The sequence below is a fragment of the Pagrus pagrus genome, assembly GCF_965226575.1.
Source record: "Pagrus pagrus genome assembly, chromosome: 9".
Lineage (NCBI taxonomy): Eukaryota > Metazoa > Chordata > Actinopteri > Spariformes > Sparidae > Pagrus > Pagrus pagrus.
The window spans coordinates 17,279,405-17,297,772 of NC_140193.1; the positions used below are offsets into that span (position 1 = coordinate 17,279,405).

At 40.4% G+C, this 18,368-nt stretch overlaps 1 protein-coding gene across 1 annotated transcript; it reads right to left on the bottom strand.

Annotated features, from left to right (window-relative positions):
• Positions 1-4,680: 4,680 nt before the first annotated feature.
• chn1 (chimerin 1) lies at positions 4,681-16,029 on the bottom strand. Its single transcript, XM_084361803.1, has 7 exons — positions 15,337-16,029; positions 13,154-13,238; positions 9,476-9,649; positions 8,004-8,081; positions 7,154-7,291; positions 5,755-5,860; positions 4,681-5,486 (listed from the first exon to the last, which is right to left on the bottom strand). Exons 1-7 carry the CDS (start codon positions 15,586-15,588, stop codon positions 5,315-5,317), a joined length of 1,005 nt encoding a protein of 334 aa, XP_084217929.1. The 5' UTR covers positions 15,589-16,029; the 3' UTR covers positions 4,681-5,314.
• Positions 16,030-18,368: the final 2,339 nt, after the last annotated feature.

An 18,368-nucleotide genomic window follows, 5' to 3' on the forward strand; every position in this document is an offset into this window, starting at 1 on the left:
AGTAGTTGTTCAATGTGGATGATATTTAATTCATTTTGAAAGTATTCTCACAATTTCTCTCATGTCCAGTTCCACCTTAAAATAAATAATTTTGTACTCTTAGATAATTCAGATGTTGTGTTTCCTGAAGGCCAGGTGTTACACCCATATCTCCCTCTTTTATTCTACACTAGCCCACCCTGTCGAGGCCTGTGATGGGTCGGGCAACTCAATTTCCTCACATCCCCAGTCCGTTCAATCAGCCAGTCACTCAACCACAGACCTCATTCATCTCACTTAGGGACAAATGACCATTTTGGCAATGTCTGAATTAAAAGAGATTTGTCCCAACCAACCCCCATCGCTCCCTCCTATCACTCAGGCCACCTGAGTTCACACCATGTGAGCAACGCTTTGCTTTTCTCCAAGCCCATCATGTAAGACCAGACAAGCCAGCATTGTATCTGCTCAGTCGTCCTGTAGTCCTGGGAGGACACTTTTGAAGCTCTGTCCAATGTTAATTACAGAGCTTGATTCCATTCCCTAAAGGACAACAAGCTGTGTGTTTATATCTGCTCTGTAAGTGATTAAATGTTCATTGAATCTGAATGAAAGTGTTGATGTAATATCTGCAGGGGGTGGATAAAAACTGGACAACATACTGGGTGTTTCTGCCTCGACGAAGATTAGGATTAGAGGTAGAAGAGATTATGATGTGCGTTGATATATTTTACTTTACATGATGTTCCAACATAAATATAGAAAAGAATTGCTGCAAAGAGAAACATCTATATTTTCATTATTCCACACCTTTAATATCTTAATATAATCCTATAATGAATATTGAACAATTGACAAAATCATTGGTAAATCACCTAGTGTATAATTAAAACTAAAGTGGAGAAACACCAATCAAGAATTGTACGTAACAAATAATAATCCTTTAAGGATACAGATTGCACTCATTTTCAGATTCATCATTTTATTTTGGGTTACTACTAGAATATGTTTACATGCTTTAATGCTCAAAAACCACATCAGTTTTCTGACACTGCCCAGTGCTGCAGCGCTGTTTCCCCCCTCTGTCTGAAACGCTCTGTTTTAGCTCCTGTCTCTTTAGACCTCCTGAATGCCCAGTCTCCTCTGATCGGTCAGCTCACACACGCCTGAGCCAGCACCGCTAACAACAACAGAGAGTAAATTTTTATGTGCCAAACTAGCCTTTAGTCATAAATTGTGCAAATGTATGACATGATGACGTAGTGTGATGTCACAAAGTCACAGAATTAAAGGCAGGTATATTGACGAGGCATTTCAGGAGCAGTGTTTTCTGTAGGAAAGAGGAGCTTCTGTTGTTGCTGACTGACCATTTTAACTCTCAAAATCTTTTATGCACAAGAACCTATATAAAACCCTGAAGGAAAGGAAAAAAAAGGAAAAGCATAATATGCCTCCTTTAAATCTCCAAAGCAGTATTCATTCATGATCAAATTCACCCTTTAATATGCTTTTCTAATACTTTCTTTTTTGTGGGAAACAAACAGTAGGAAATTAAACAGGATGAACATTTCCATTTCACATACTTCACATGGGTGAACTGAATATTTCTTTATATTTCCAATGCTTGAAAATGTATTCAGGTCAGCTGTTTGCAGGGAGGAAAGCATCATCACCCAGTCAACAGAGAAAGGTCAGCTATCTCATGGATCACAGCCTTTCAAATTTAGTCTCATTACTGTGAATGAGGCACATGCACCACACAATACATCTGCAGACATTACTCCAGCATGGTGTTATCACAGCATCTGACCGAGAGATAGAGAGCTCGATAGCTTTATTGGTGTGGTTTACCTCCTTTCACAGTCAATGCCTAATGTAGATGAAGGTATGATACATTTAAAATGGCTGATGATGGCGGGGGAGGCTAAACGGTTGGATGAAAATCCAATTTTGCCACACAATCGCCGGAGACAAGTCTGAATTTGGCTTACGTTAACTCAATGTGATGTGGTCACGAAACCCAAGCCATTAAATGTCAAGCAGTGATTGCCTCTCAGATGCTTTGTGGAGAAATTTAAAGCACAAAAACCTACACGCTGGGAAGGGCTGAATGTGAAGCTCCAGGGTCAAAAGCACTGCAGCTGCATCAAATTTTATGTCTGTCAACAATAATTCCACATAAAAGCTCACGTGTTTACAATCTGAGAAAAAAACAAAACAACATTTTGTTTCCCTGAGCCTAAGCAGTGTGAAACAGTGATCATGTAATGAGCAACCGATGGCTGTGCATGGCTAGTTCAAATAAATTGCTTGGAAAGACATAACCTGTGGGTAATTAAACCTAAAAATGCATAAATTTAATGTGACATTGTTTGCACATATATCCAGTAATTAACAGTCTCCCTGGTGCAAGGGTGGTGTTGCCTTAGGTACTGTGTGTTTGGTTTTAATCTCACAGTGAATCAGTGTGACTGATGGGTAGTTAGAGGGCTTTATGGAAAGTCACGTGACGGCTGGCTTTTAGGCACGACATGTCATTTTGTATACTCAGAATAGAGGACCATCAGTCCTATCTGCCAGGCTCATCTTGCAGCCATGAGCAATATATTATGCATGCTAATTTTTTTAAGCAGCATTTCATATATATTATATGTATTTTAAATCCCATAAAATGACTGCAAAGGTCCTGGTCGATTCCTGGCTGGAGCAGGGTCTTTCTGTGACAAGCATGCATGTACTCCCTGTGTTTAAGTGGGTTTCCTCCGGGTACTCTGGTTTCTCCCACCATCAAAAACAGTCCTCGGGTGCTGCAAAGTGGATGCCAACTGCTCCTAATACTTAGGATGGGTGAAGAGAGAATTTTACTATATGTTGTACTGTGTATGATTGTGTACGTACAAGTGATTTGATTTGGCTTGACTGATTTAATAGTTTCTGACGTCCTTACCGTGTATATGGCACACAGCCCCGGGCCTATTAGTTGCTACCTAAGGCAAAGACATGCACAAATATGTACGTAACTTTTACAGACAGAATTATTTCTTAAAAGAGGTGCGCAATGTAGTTTGTAGCAAACGTTCCTCAAGCAAGAGAAACTAGTGCAGCTGTTGGGGACTATTGTCAGTGGTGGATTAATACACATTTGGTGCTCTAGATAGTATTCATGGCGGCAGGATACTGTAAGTGGGACTGACCCAAATAATCTACATTGTCCATGTTCATGGTAATGATGGAACATGTCAGCCATAGTACTGAGGTATTTTAATAGTTTGGCACAAAAAAAATGTACAAAAATAAAAGGAATATAAAATATTACCAGCCAGAAGAAAAATCACAACATTTTGACACTCAAGAGCTAAAATAAAGCTTCCATAATAACTATTTTCTATATTACCAATTGATTTAATGACTATTTTAACTGTGAGGGGGCTGCTTGTAGTAATGAAATCACAGATAATTATTACCCTACTCTGTGGTTCATAAGCTAACAGAGCTTTTAAGGGTTCTTTAGCAGTTTTTTTTGTTGTTTGGTTACCTCTCGCTGCTCTCTTTGTGTTGTTTCCAGATGCAGCAGGAAGCTGTTTACAAGAAAAAGCTCTGATATAACCACAACCTCCCCCACACAAATTGGCACAGTCACAGACTTGCTGCTAAACATGGTGGAGCATTTAGCTGCTTAAGAGCCATATATTTCCCCTCGGAGACCAAAAGCAGAAACAGGGTGAATATTTGACTTACAATCACCAGGTGACCAGAGATATGAGTCCAAATCAAGTGTTCATCAACTGTGACACATCCATTGGTTTATGGACTACTGTTGTGAACCCTTGAGTTTGGCATTATCATCTTAGTATTCTGGAGCCAGACAAGAGGGTGGAGCTGGGGAGCTTATGTATGGCTATGCCTCTATCCTGACTGACGGTTGCTGTGGTACCGACTTGTCAATCACAAGGTAGCTACGGCCTGAAGCATACCCAGCTTTATTATCTAGTTTACCATAATTCATTAAATGAGCATCATGTGGTATTGAAGAAAACCTGAAATTAGTGATTGAGACCATTAAAGGGGTAATATGCAAGAACTTTTGTTGAAAATGTAAAAAAAAATAACAAAGATTATTAAGAATGTGAAGAAAAAGCAGTTTTGATGTTATGATTAGCATGTCTAAAGCTCCTGTGCTTCAGTGTAAACACAAACACTCCTCTGGTCCCTGAGCTCCCAGTCCAATCCACCAGCTGCATGGCTAACTGAGCTAACTAGCTAATGACAGCTACAGTTAGCACCAGTAGGTGGTTGTGCTGGTGATATACTGCCCCCTACTTGTTTTGAGTATGAATTTGACAGGCAGCCAATTCTTGCATGTTGCACCTTTAACTCATTAAGAAACTGTTTACTGAGGTAATAAATCAGGTGAGAAGAAGGGTCATTTTCAGCTGTCTGTTAGAAAGAATGCACTTCCACGTTGGCTTCACTTTTCAGACCCGAAAGACCCGTCCATATTTTACACAGTTGATGCTCAAAATGAAAGACAATGTTGCTCCGTATCTGCAAAATCTATAAAATAGCAGATGTTTGCGAACATGCTGTGTGTACAGCTTGTTTCTGCTGCCCCCAAGTGACCCAAAAAAAATGTCAATGCAGCTTTAACGCACAATTTGATGTAATTATTTATTATGGCAATTCAGATGACTCATTAAGCACTTAATTTCTCAGAGTAAGGTTTAATAAATTAAACTGATCATGCACAATTTTTGTACAAAAACATTACAATAAAAAATTAAATCCACAAATAATGCTGTTTGTAACACAATAAAAATGTTAAGGTCAGGCAAATGCACCAGTGTGTACGCATTAACAGGAAAGGCTCATTCAACTACGTCAGGTTACATAAAAACAGTTGAGGAGATAAAAAAATACAGCATCATAAAAATTACCCCAGAAAAATCAGTAGCTTATTTTTACATCCAGCTATACAATGTTTCACAGAAAAAAAAAACTGCGCAGCAAGCAGCTGGGAATGTGGACTATTACTAGCACAGTACAGACAAAAGCAAAATCACAGCGCTACACGATCTGAACACATGCTGGGTTACGACTACAAAGCAACAAAGACCTCGCACCATGCATGCTGGTCTGTCAGCTTCTGGAAATCCCCCGACAAAAATGGGGAGACATGGAGTAAAGTTTCACCATCCACACCCGAAACAGGGGAGGATAGAGGTTAGGTCAGTACTAGTCCATACAAAATGTATCAGTCATTGTAATACAAACAATCATTCAAGTCTTTACACAAATAATGATTAGATAGCTGTTCTATAAAAGTCCTGATCTGTGTTTAGAAGAGCACATCCTCATTTTTAATGAGCACCTCCACCACCTGTCTCTGGTAGCGGATGTCATTGAGTGCTGTTACGGCATCCAGGTCCGGTGCGCGCATGAGGGTGGGCCCGAAAACGATGGCCAGGTTCTCTGCGTTCATCAGGTTGAATTTCTCATTCTGTGTCACCCTGAAAATATACAGTAAAGTTAGAAAAATAGACTGACTTTGGACAAAAACAGAAATTTAGGGACTGTATGAAAATTACTAGGGTGGGAAGTGGGCCTGAACATGATCCTCAAACATCTTATTTCTCTACAGTTCTCTATTCTGCCGCTGAGTGAAGTGAAGGTGGGAGTTACGATGACGTTCTCTCTGGAAAGATAACATGAATCACTAAAAGTTCCCCTTTTCTGAAACCCCTCCTGATAATTTAACTCATGCAGAGTTCGACTCACCTTTTTAAGTGCGCCATTAGGTAACTCAGAGTTTCACTGTGTGATGGCGGCAGCAGAGCGAGAGCCTCGCGGAAAGCTTCCAGCTTCTTCTCTGGGTCTGTGAGCTCTGAACAGAAAGAGAGAGGAGTGCTGCTGTTAGAGTGACCACAATACACTCTCTGACCTCAGAGGACACAATCAGCGTTTCCTGTGGGGCAATAAAAGCCATTTGTCTCTGAGAGGATGTTCGAGGTTGCTTGAGATGGCAAGAAACATTGTGAATGTGTTCTAGACTGTATTGTTTGGGTTTTCAAATGATATGTTTACAATTCAATTGAGGACTTATTGGACATAGGGCCAGTGAAAGTCATTAGCCATTCAAGCTGCATCAGGCTGCATTTGTATTGTTCTGTTTTAACTATAACAGAGGAAAATTAGCAAGGAATGTCTTCCTCTATCCCCCAATAACAACCTTAACATTAGTTTAACAGTAACAGACACAATAACAACCTCACAAACTACAGACTCAAGAATGTATACATATTTATATTTATGAGCCCAGCCACCCAACCATTAGCATTTGTTGGAGGTTATTGGTAACTGGATTCCATTAAATGCAGGTGGTCCCTCTTTAGGCCAATATACTACAGCTGACAACTCTTACGTGCCCCCAGAAAATATTTTTTCAAATCAACCAAAGTGACCACATGAAGCAAAAGACATAAAGGGTAACTTCATGATTAATATAAAGTAATGGTAAGGCAACCATGTGGTAATCAGGTAGTACACCTAATATACTCAGTGTGATGTATCACTTTGGATGGCCGCAGGCTCAAAAAGAGTAACTAATGATTAAGTAATGAGTAATGAATGAATTGTTGCTAGTTTAACAATTAATCAGGAAGAAAGTAGTTGTTATTTTGATTCACAGTTACTTATGAACTAATCATCACCTAATTACGGTGGCCCTGAGGTTCAAAACACAACAATACTTCAGAAAACACAACTTTTCTGAACTCATGACATTGAACTGCCGCGAGGTACTTGGGTTCTGTCCAATCACAAGCACAAAGTGCTGTCCCAACTCTTCTGTGATCTGAAAAGTTGTTGTGTTTTCTGAAACGTCGTTACCTTTTCTGAAACGTTGTTGTATTTTGACAATCATGGCCATCGTACCTAATGATTCATTAATAGAGCATCTCCAGGTTTGTTCTTGACTAGTTTTTAAGTATCTGTGAACTGTTCATCAAGGAGTCATTAATTATTACATCGCTCTTCACTTGTTCCTTGGTAACTACTCACATTTTTGTGCTCTGAATTGTAAAGTGTTACCACATGGAGCTCAGTAGCGGATGCTGACTCCAGCAAAATGGAACTGAAACAGGTGTGTTTGTGACTAATTTGTCTAGCTGTGACTTACTTGCAGCCTCGATGAACCTTGGGTAAGCATCGTATGAGATGATGGGAACAGGCAAATCCCTTAGGTACAGTTTCAGTGCACCCGTAATGATATTGATGTCTTCATAGGCATTCCCTGAGATGTCTGTCTTCTCGCCATCTGTGAGGATGTGTGATGGAATAAGAGAGACAAGAAGAAGACGAGAAGGAGAGTTTTCACACTGTAGAAATGGCAGACATCAGCACTTGCACATCACCGTGTGAACTGAGGAATAAAGAGATGGTGTTACTTCTCCCGCTCTGTATTTCGCAAAGTAGCTGCTATCATCCGCCTGGCCTGTTTTATTCTGACTTTCCTTCAGTTATGCATGCTTTCCAGAGAGGCCATGGCCTACTTGTGCTGGCAGACTGAACATCACAGTGCTGTGAGCTGGAATGACACTCTGTCATGGATGATCTCCCACATGCGGATCTAGCTAAGAGTTTAGCCCACCACTGCAGGCTTTTTCTTATAGTTAAAATTCACACTGCACTGGGCCAAGACAGGCTCATTCTCACTAAGTCTACTACTGAATCCCAACACAGTGGAGGAGTCTTTTTTTAAGGCTATGTTTAAGGCAGTGAGAGTACATCCATGGTTTGTATCCCCTGAGGTCCCCCCCTGTCTGTCCACACTGTGAAACCCTGCGTGTGAGGGACATGTCAGGATCTGCGCTCCCAGATGGACAGTAATCCTTCACAAATGTGTCACTTTCTCATTAATCTGAAATGTTCTAGGGGTCTTATGTAAACGTATGTAAGCCTGCAATGTCAATAGTCATTTTGTTAGCTGACAGAAAGCTAGAACACAGTTAAACCAAAGAAACACACACCTTTGTCAAACGCCATCTTGACTTCTTCCACTGAATCACTGAATCCAGATATTCTGTAGAGGCCCTCAGACTTGAGTCCTTGAGGAACAAACATGAAATAAACATCCTTTCAGACACTGTCAAGGCTGTCATCGGTAATGTAGAAAAATTCACCTGCATGGTTCGCCTTGGGTAATTTAGGAAATGCCATTAAGCACTCTTAAATATGCATAAGAAATTAAGGATAAAATGTCCACAATGTCACACAATGGAACAACATGGGCAGATGCGAATAGTTTTCTGCATCACTGGGCAAAATAATAAAGACATAAATCAAACTTAGCTTCAGACATATATTAGAGGGCAGACAAAGAGGGAGCAATGAGTTTCCTACATAGCTGAATGATTTAACTGAAATGCAATCAAGTAAGGCAGCAGGAAACGAAGTAATGTATTCCTCATTACACGTTTACAATTACCAGCACACTCATCACTCCTCTCAGTCATCCCCCCGCCCAAAAAACATTAACTCAGTTAGTAATGTAATCAGACTTTTAACACTTCAGACTGAAGAGAATTGGTTGTTGATAGCTTTCCATAAAATTAAAAGGAAAGCTGTTTAACAACAAGCATCAGAAATACAGAAGAGGATCCATGAACTCAATTTCAAATGACATTTTAAAGGGATATCGACTAAAAATGTTAAAAATTAATTTTGTTAATGTCATAAAATTTTAAGTTACTGCATTTTCTAAATATACTTAATAATACATCATTTCAGAATAACTGTCATGATGTGACAGGACATGAGTTGTCCTAAATAATTAATAAATGTCTTTATGGAAGCAAAGCAAGCATTAAGGATTTGGAAATGTATCTATTCATGAAATGTAATCATTACTGAATATTAAGTATTTAGTGCTTTGAAACACTTAATTTGAAAAGTGAAAACAATCCATCTAAATGTGGGTTCGATTCTCCCTTATTGACATTTCCAGAGGGTTGTTTACGCAATTTCTAACCTTGATATTAATCCTTATTTTTTTAGGTTTCACGGCAAGATTCAAGTGCCGATTATCCAAGTAGCTCATCTTTGGAAATAACATTTAAGTTGGGTAAAAAAAATCAAGTTCCTGTAATTGGATTGATTAAATAAATTCAGGCCACAAATGTAAGATAATAATTAAAACTGGAACATTCGGAGCAACATAGATTATTAAATTAATTATTAAATGACCCTCTGGATTGTTAAAAATAGATTGATATACCAAACAATTTAACAAAAAACAATTAAAAACAATTATACATTTTGGTCGCTCTTTGCTTCCATAATTCGTCCTCTTCAGTTTGCAGCATTTCAATTAAAATCCTTCAGCTGAAAGCATCTTTACAGCAAATTATGTCAGCATCAGTCTAGTTTTATAGCTGTTAGGGCTTTAGATTAAATCAATTAGTATGGAAACTAAACTGCATTTATCACATTTCCAACTGACCTCTTGACTCGATCTCTCGTATGCACATGTCCACCACCATGGGTCGCGCTGTATTATAAGCGTTCACCAGGGTCGTGAGGTCACAGCTGTAGACTTTACGGATGTGTCTCATGTCTGGCTTGCAGTCGTTGGGTACCAGAGACGAGCACTGTTTGTGGACGTTCAGACCACAATCTACAGAGAGAGAGAGAGAGAGAGAGAGAGAGAGAGAGAGAGACATACAGCAGGTTTAGTTTTTATTTGCGCTGTAAAATTTATCAACCAGAAAACAAAGACTGAATTATTTCTTGTATTTCAGTTATTCTGAGGTTTTTTATGTAAATTCACATCAACATCATGTCCATTTGGCTTTGGTTGGCTGGTTTCATGTGTGTGTTTTGGCTTGCAGAACAGTGTTAATTCCCTTGATCAATATTTACCCCCTAAATGTCACGAGACCACTGGAGAGCTCCTCTCTCCCTCTCTCCCTCTCTACCACACATGGCATTGGAGTCACCTTGAGCATTGGATAAATCCAAAGTCACCTCTAAAGGCCCATTTATTAATTAAAAAAAAAAAACAGCAATAAACCACAAGACAGGACATTAATCTATGAAATGTTTGTATCTTTCTAAATACTTGTATGAAAAGACTTCACAGCGCGGGTGGGTTGTAGTTGATTCTTGGTAAATGTGAGGAAATTCTCTTTTTGATGTTTTTTCTAATATCCTGTAGCCTCAATGGGGGTCCAAATAGCATATTAGTCATGATGTCAGTGTAAGTATCCCACATAGCGTTCAGGATGTGGGCCTGAGGCACAGCTGTTTAGGGCAGGATTCACCTTGTCGGGAGCAGAGGAGCCCGTGGAGAGCAGCTGCAGAGAGAGAGACTGCAGCTCTGCTTTGTAACAGAGACGCATGGAGGGAATAAGAGGAACACTGGAAACGCTGTGGCCTGGAGGAGGGATAGCCAGCGCTGCTGCTGCGCGCTCTATTCTTCTCCAAATCCAAGCTCTCACACAATGGCTGTGGAAGCAGCGATTGAGGCGCTGCGGGCTACACTAGACCTAGTTTCCCAGACTAAAATGGGGCAGCTCTTCAAGCTCTTAGATCTTTTGAGCCGTCTCCAAGTTCTGAAAGGGTTTTTTTTTTGGCAAATGCCGCGTGCTTTTTGATTCCAAAAACATAAAAAAATAACCGTATGATCCCTCTGAAGAATTACTTTTTAATTTTGAATACAATAACCCTCTGAAAGCTAAGAATCGACGCTTCTGCAGGACCTCAGACAATATTTAGATTAATATGGGTCCCTGGAGAAATTCACCCAGCCTGCATTTATAAGCATTGGTGCAGAAATGTAATTACCTTAAGAGATGATTCTCTTAAGGATATGAGACAGGCAGTATAAAAGAGGAGGGCCTGTCATCAGACACAAATCTGCACAGCTCCTGTTGTCCATGTTAGCACACTGATGGCCCTGACTCCTATAGGTGGGGCGGGTAAAGGCTGAGGCAGGGGCCCGAGGGACACCAGGAGACAGGAGGTGCTGCTTTACTGCACCGTCAGCTCTGTCTCTGTTGCTATGGTGGGGAGGCTGCAGCTCAGTGGTGGCTAAAGGGCTCTGAGAAGAGGTTTAATGGAGGCTGGATGCTAATTTCTAATCAGCACATTATCAGCGTGTCTACCAGCACCAAAAGCAGAGTTATGACCAGATGAAACCGGTCCCTTTCTAAAAGAGCTAAAACTCAAAAAACACCACTTGTATTTGTCAGATTCTTTGGTTTTTCTACCAACTATTTAAGCTAAATAGGGGTTGAGCTGCTTGACCCAGCTCTTTGGTTGAAGCCGCTGAATTTTAATGTGTGTGGAAAAGGGAGCTCCTTCCCCACGCTCCAAGCTCTGCTCCTCATTAAAGAGACATGCCAGCTTTGTTTTCCTTCATGGGCATGATGGGATGAGGCTGGGGGGGCGTACTCTGATGAGGAAATGTGGCACAACAAGCACAAGCAAGGGGCTGGCTTCCTGGCACTCAGCCAAAACCAGTTCACACATAGAAAAAGAAAAAAAAGGGGGTGGGAGAACATTTTTTTTGGTATGCAAATTCGAGCATCATGTGAGACTTTGCTGCCCTAGATTCTGGTGGCTGTGGTCGAGTCTGAAGGAATGGCGATAAACTTGTGCGCTTTCCTTTAGATTGTTGTCAGCTTTTCCAAATCAAGACATTAATAATTTACGTGCGAGCTCCCACAGATTTGTGTGACATACTTTGTTGCATCAATAAAATATCAAAGAGACACATCAGACTATATTATGGCACTACTCTGGGATGTGAAACGAAACCTAACAACAGTTGCAGTGAAATAGAAATCTCGGTATTTGACAAGCAAAGGGGCAAAAATAACAGAAACATTTACCTCAATAACAGGTCTGAATGTGAGTGTGTTACAGCTCTCACACACAGTAAATTAATATTCATAAAGGACTGAAAATGATTACAGATTGCAGGTGAATATCTTGAAAAAATGTTCATGCTAGAAACAAAATCAACTGAGAAAAATACTAAGAATTGAGCTTTAAATATGATATCTGTCAGCTGCAGTAGTGAGCCTACTGTTGTGTGTTTACTAGGTTATGATGCAGCAAATGTTTATCCAATAAAATCATGGGAGTGGAAACACAGATAGCCTTTGTTACTGTAATGATGTCAACAGGAAATGAAGAACAACCAAGCCCTGAGCAAAACAATTCTGGTCGTTATCTCCAAAAAGAGAACAATAAAATAAATACTTTTAGATTTTATTAAAGGTGCACTATGTAGTTTTTGGCAAGCAATTCTTACCAGAAGAGAAAGAGCTTCATTGATGGATTTTTTTTTATGCCTAAACAAACTAAATAAACAAACTCTTTGTTTTCATGACTGAATAAATTGAGTAAACAAACTGACCTTAAAGGACAACAAGTTATTTTTGGCGGACCCTGCCACCTTTCTAGCTGAGTGTTTTGGGGACCTTATTTTCCTCTACAAACATCTTATTTATTCAGTTGTGGGAAAAAATAAATATTTCAGAGTTTGTCTTATTACCTCATCAATATTGTAAATACAAAACTACATAGTGCCCCTTCAGACATGATATTTGTCTGCTGCGTGAAGTGAGCCCATTGTTGTATGTTTACTTGGTTATAATGCAGCAAATGTTTATCATATAGGAATAAGTAGAAACACAGATAGCCTTTGTTACTGTAATGATGTCAACAGGAAGTGAGGAACGACCAAGCCCTGAGCGATTTATTCATTTAAAAAAAGAATAAAAAAATAAATATCTTTGGATTGTATTCATAATCTGTCATCATGATTGGGTCTGAAAAGCATTCTTCTGCTCGTTTGAACTGATTCCCCCATTCAGTGAGAAGAAAGTAGGTCAAAAACAAGGTTTAACATAGTGTAAAGTCTAAAGTATCCGTTACATCATAGATATACAGCCCTCGATCCAATCTATTATACAACCCCTAATCCATAAACCACTGTTGGGACTTTAGATTAAAACTCGATAATCCAGCCCCAGATGTACTAAAAACCAAGTAACCCATATACAGTAATGCTCACTTTGTACAGCATGAACATAACGAGAGGATTCTGTGAAGTGATAGAGCAGTTTATGTAAGGCTGACTAAGACGTAATGAGAACAAGATGTACGGTACCTGCACATTTGACCCCCTGAGCCATCAGTCCCCACATGAAGCTGGCACAGTGTTCACACCAGTGAGGCCCTCGGAAGGTGTGGACCTACGACAGAGAGGAAGACAGTGACACATATTAGTGATGAGGTGCAATGGCAGGACATAGAGGGAACAGCGGGAAGTTTCACTCCATAGACACCCCATCTCCTTCTTTTACCAGCCGGGCTGTAGGGGCTGCCATCCTGAATGAGGCAGAGGAGGAGGATTATCTGTGGGTGGAGGAGGATTGTTGTTCAAACAGACCCTCAAACTGACAATACTGGGGTGGGTGCAGCGGTGACATGGAGCAGGGGAGGCTTTGGCACAGCAGGATGTGTCACTTCACCACAGTGAAGGTGCAAGTTGTCAGGGAAATTTGCTATGGAAACAGCAGAAGGCCACCTTGCTCGTGCAGGAAAATAGAGCCCCCCATGCTCCACCAGGTAACAACAGCCCAGCCAATCAGAGAGGCCTCTGGGAGAGAGAGGAAGTCACAACTCTCCCTGGTTTCATTAAGTCAGTGGCAGATACAGCGGGGATGCTGTTATCCCATCACCTGGAGTGATGTTGTTCCTTTCGATTTATTTTAATGTTTACATATATTTTTTACAATTGAACACGTGTCTTATCAATTTGTGCTGTTATAGACTCATATGTTCATTCTTTGTTTTGTCTGTGATAAAAACAGTGTCATGCCTGTTTAAGGAAAAAATCTAAATGCAGATAACAGATGTATTTACTTGGACTAATATGAAAATTTCCCATGTGAATTAAATACATTCATATAAGCCGGGTTGGGAGGGTTACTTTAAAAATGTATTCCGATACAGTTACTAATAACCTTTTCAAAATGTAATCAGTAAAGTAATCCAAATATCACAATATTGCTTCTTCACATAAGAATCCTGTATTCATATATGTGATTTGCTATTTTCACATGTGAATTACACACATTCATATATGATTGGCTTCACATGTGGATTAGAATTTTCCACATGTAGAAACAAAACAAGCCACAGGAAATTAGGTGAAATTTGAGTCATATCATGTGAAATACAATTTTAATATGTCAAAAAGACAATAATGTCACATGTGAACTGGAACATTTTCACAAGCAATTTACGTGTTTGCCTTTGAATTCATATGTGATGGCTATTTTTCACATGTGGATCAAAATTTCTAAATGTGAAAACAAAACAAGCCACATGAAATTAGGTGGGATTTGCTTCTTCTCATGAGAATTTAACGTTGCTACACATTTTCACATGTGGCTGGCTGGTTTCACATGTGAACTAGACACTTTCACATGTGAATTACATACATTCATATGTGATTGTCTTTTTTAAATGTGGATTAAAATGTCCACATGTGAAAACAAAACATGGCACATGAAAAAATGTTCCTCTCCACGTGTAATTCTCCATTTTCACATGTTTCCTTCATGTTTACATGTAATTGGCTTTTGTTGCACATGTGGATCAGAATTTCCACACGTTAAAGAGGCTGTGGTCTGAAAACGTGGAGTCAAACTGTAGTTTAACTTGTTAAATGTTGTGTTTAACTGTCAGAGTGCTTCATTTGGACAGTTTGAAAATGATGGCCCGGATGAATCATATGTTTTGTGCACTCATACACCAAAATACTCTCAAATTCTACAAGATCCTTGAGTTGTCAGAGCTTTCAACACATGAACTCTACAGTAATAAAATGCACAACACAACACTCAGCAGTACAAAAGAACAAAGCAGCAGAAAGAGATCAGTAAGCATCAGCACTTTGAAAGCCTTGAAGGTAATATTTCACCTGCAGCGCTTCATCCCATTAACCAGCCAAAGTGGGAGAGTGAGCCTGAGCCAAACAGGGTTACACTCCTCCACTGTTTCCCCTCTCCATCGGCCTAATCTCTCCATCTGGTGTTCAAACTAACAGCAGTGCTCCACAGACCACCCAACAGATTTTCTTTTGATAAAGGCTCTCTGGACAGACCAAAACAGCTCTGTTTTTCATCCCCTCTCTCTCACTCCCCCCCTCCTCCTCTTCCTCTTCCCATCTCCCACAAGGGAGGCATGAGAAGCAGCCCTCTGGCCACACATGATGAAATTAAAGCAACGTTTTGGGAGGTGAAACAGCTGAGAAGAGTTTCTTTAAGTCGATTCGAGTCTCACCTTGAAGTTGTGGACTTTCTCAGATCTGGGTGTCCGCTCGTTCTCCTTCAGCGTGGCTCTGCGGACCAGTGAGGTGAGCTGTGAATAGGCGAACAGTTTAAGTGGCTGCCAGAAAGTGGCTGGAGGTTTCTGTGGCCCCATCCTCATCCCAAGAGCTGCCGCCAGAATATCCTCCTGATTGGCCTCCCGCTTGGCCTTTTGCACCAGGGACTTCTCTTCCTTGTGAACATCGTAGGACTCTCTAGATGGCATTCTGGTGCTGCAGACGAAGGAGCAAACCCAGTGGAAAAAGTCCCAAAAAATGAAGGGAAAACTCTTTGATGCTCAGAGCAAGTCTGTATCAAATGATATTACTTGCATTGTCACAATTAGACAGAGACATCACAAAAAAGAAATTGCAATTTTAAATTATGTTGAAAAAAAGTCTGGAAGTCACTGAATAGAGTCCACAAGAGAAAAAAAAAACAGTGGTCCTTTAAATCCTCTCACAGCAGTGACAGTAGATCAAGTGGAGCCTCTGTGATAGGAGTGCCAGGTTTTATATAAAAGAGGTGCAGCCCTGGGTGCTCATGTGCTTCTCTGGGAACGTGTATGCAGATGAGCAGAGTGGTTTCACTAATCCTTTCCTCCCTGCGCAGAGCTGATATTCTCCCTGGAACAGAGACAGCACACTGTTGTGTACGGATGCTGTCGGGGCGGGCATAGTGAGGGGGGAGGAGTACAGGGGCGGACCCTGTAGTAGTCACAGCGGATTAAATGGATCCCACCAGCCAATCACAGCACGTATACACCAGCTTTATAGTAGCCAGCCACCCCGCCCCCCACACAACCATCTCCATCAGATATCCAAGCAGAGGGAGCCTGGGTAGGATGAAATGAGAGTGGGATGATAATGAGCAATGAATGAGTCATGCATCAAGAGTGGGCTGCTGCTGCTGCTGCTGCCTGCACAACGTGCGACAGCAGTGGGCCGTTAGAGAGGAGCTATTTTCAAAATCAGGTTGCCACAGAAACTGATCATGACTGGGAGATCGGAAAAAACACACACACACACACACAAAAGCACAGAGCAAAGTATGAGACTATTCATATTCAATACAAAGTTTTTTACATTCAACATTTAGCACTTGGACTCAAAATTGAGAGAAAAACAAAACATAAACATGAATGAATAAAGATGAAACAGAACTATAAAGCAACCCCTGCGGAAATAATTCAGTTTTTATTTTTAAAAAATCAACCCGCCAGTCCTTCCACACAGCCACGACACAGCTTTGAAATTCCCTCTTTGATATATTTACACAGCAAAAACAGATTAAAATCACACATCAGTGTTCTGCTTGAGGACACTCACCTATTTTGTGTTTATTATGCCTTTTAATCATATATCTTCATCTGAATTCATATGACATAGATATGTTGGGTTTTAGTTTGTTTCTGTATGCGTCTCCCACTGACTTCAGTACAGTCGGCACCACAGAAAGATTCAGTGACCCTTCCTTCTTTTTTCGGCTCCTTTCCTTTGGTAAGGAAATATGTTACATACACAAGCAACAAATAAACAATGTAAACATCAGTATCGGAATCAGAATCAGCTTTATTGGCAAAGTGTGTGTACAGATACAAGAACATTCGGTTTACATTGCTCTCAGTGTACGACACAAAAATACAGCTAGAAGACAAAGACAACAAAAATAAGGTAAAGACTGATGAAAAATAAAGAATGGTGATTGGTCAGGATTGTACTATGCAATAGCATGTGAAAAGAAAGTATATAGTATCATAAATTACATTTTCAAATTGTGATCCAGTTAAATAATTTGTATAAAAACAATCAATATTACATCTTGTTACATTATGATGAAATATACAATAAAGAATTCAACAAAATCCGTCTGGAAGCTGCGTCCTTTGTCTGAATGTTCATTTCCTTGAGGTTTACACTGATGCAACCATCGTTCTGTTGCATGTATGCAAATGAAGTATCAAATATAGCATCATGATCGTGATGTGGGAGACAGAAAGAAAAGGAACCTGCTCCTGTAATTCACACAGCGAGTCAAATGTGATTATAGCTCCCACGCCTCAGACGCTGGTAAAGTGCAACGCTCTCACCTCTCGCAGAGGACGGCTGGAGAGGAAGTGACTGTACAGACTCTCCTCCAGAAATCAATGAGGACTGTTATAGCCCTTACTGCCCCCCACCTCTGCAGAGAGGGTATCAAAATGAGAGCATGAACAGCAGAGGGGCTTTGAAGATCAGTGTACTTATGTAGAATGGCATCCCAAACTGTGGTGTCTGGCAGGGTTCGGATCATAACATGAAAGACGTGAAACAGAGGGCTGCCAGAGCAGCGCTCCTCTCTCATGCTAAGGGAAAAGTCTCTGCTCGGGAGGGTACCTGAGAGTGGTGTAGATAAAAGACAGTAAGAGCCTTTTATATGCACCGGTTCATCCTCTCAGACCTGGAGCACTTTAGAGGGTTTTGCAGCGTAATTGCATTGCCTGCTGTTAAGTGCAGAATGAGTGTCTGACTCCCAGGATGTGGTTTACTTTGAACGCAGCTCTAATTGACACTGATTGATTTGCTTGTTTCCCAAACATGGGACTCTTGAGGATGGATATACAGTCCATCTGTGTCCAGCCCGGACATTTGAGCTCATCTGATTGTTTGATTCCAGCCACGGTTTTAAACAAAGATTCAATTTTGCTGTAAGGAAAAGTTCACCCAAATGAAATTGTAATTTTTAAACTAATCTGCTCACTGTTTCGTCGACCACAAAACATTTCTGGAGCTTCAAAGGCAAAGCAACACTGCAGCATTCACCTAAACAACTAAAATGTTAAAGAAACAACCAAAAAACAAAACATAAAATGGGTCCATGCAGCTTGTCCAGCATAATCCAAGTCTGTAGAAGCTCTGAAATCCAAAATAGTTTTGAAAAATACTTTATTTACACCCGTTTGAAAGTCAAATCTTCACTGTAGCAGCTAGAGCCCACATCCCATCTGAAGTTAGTACAACCATGAGT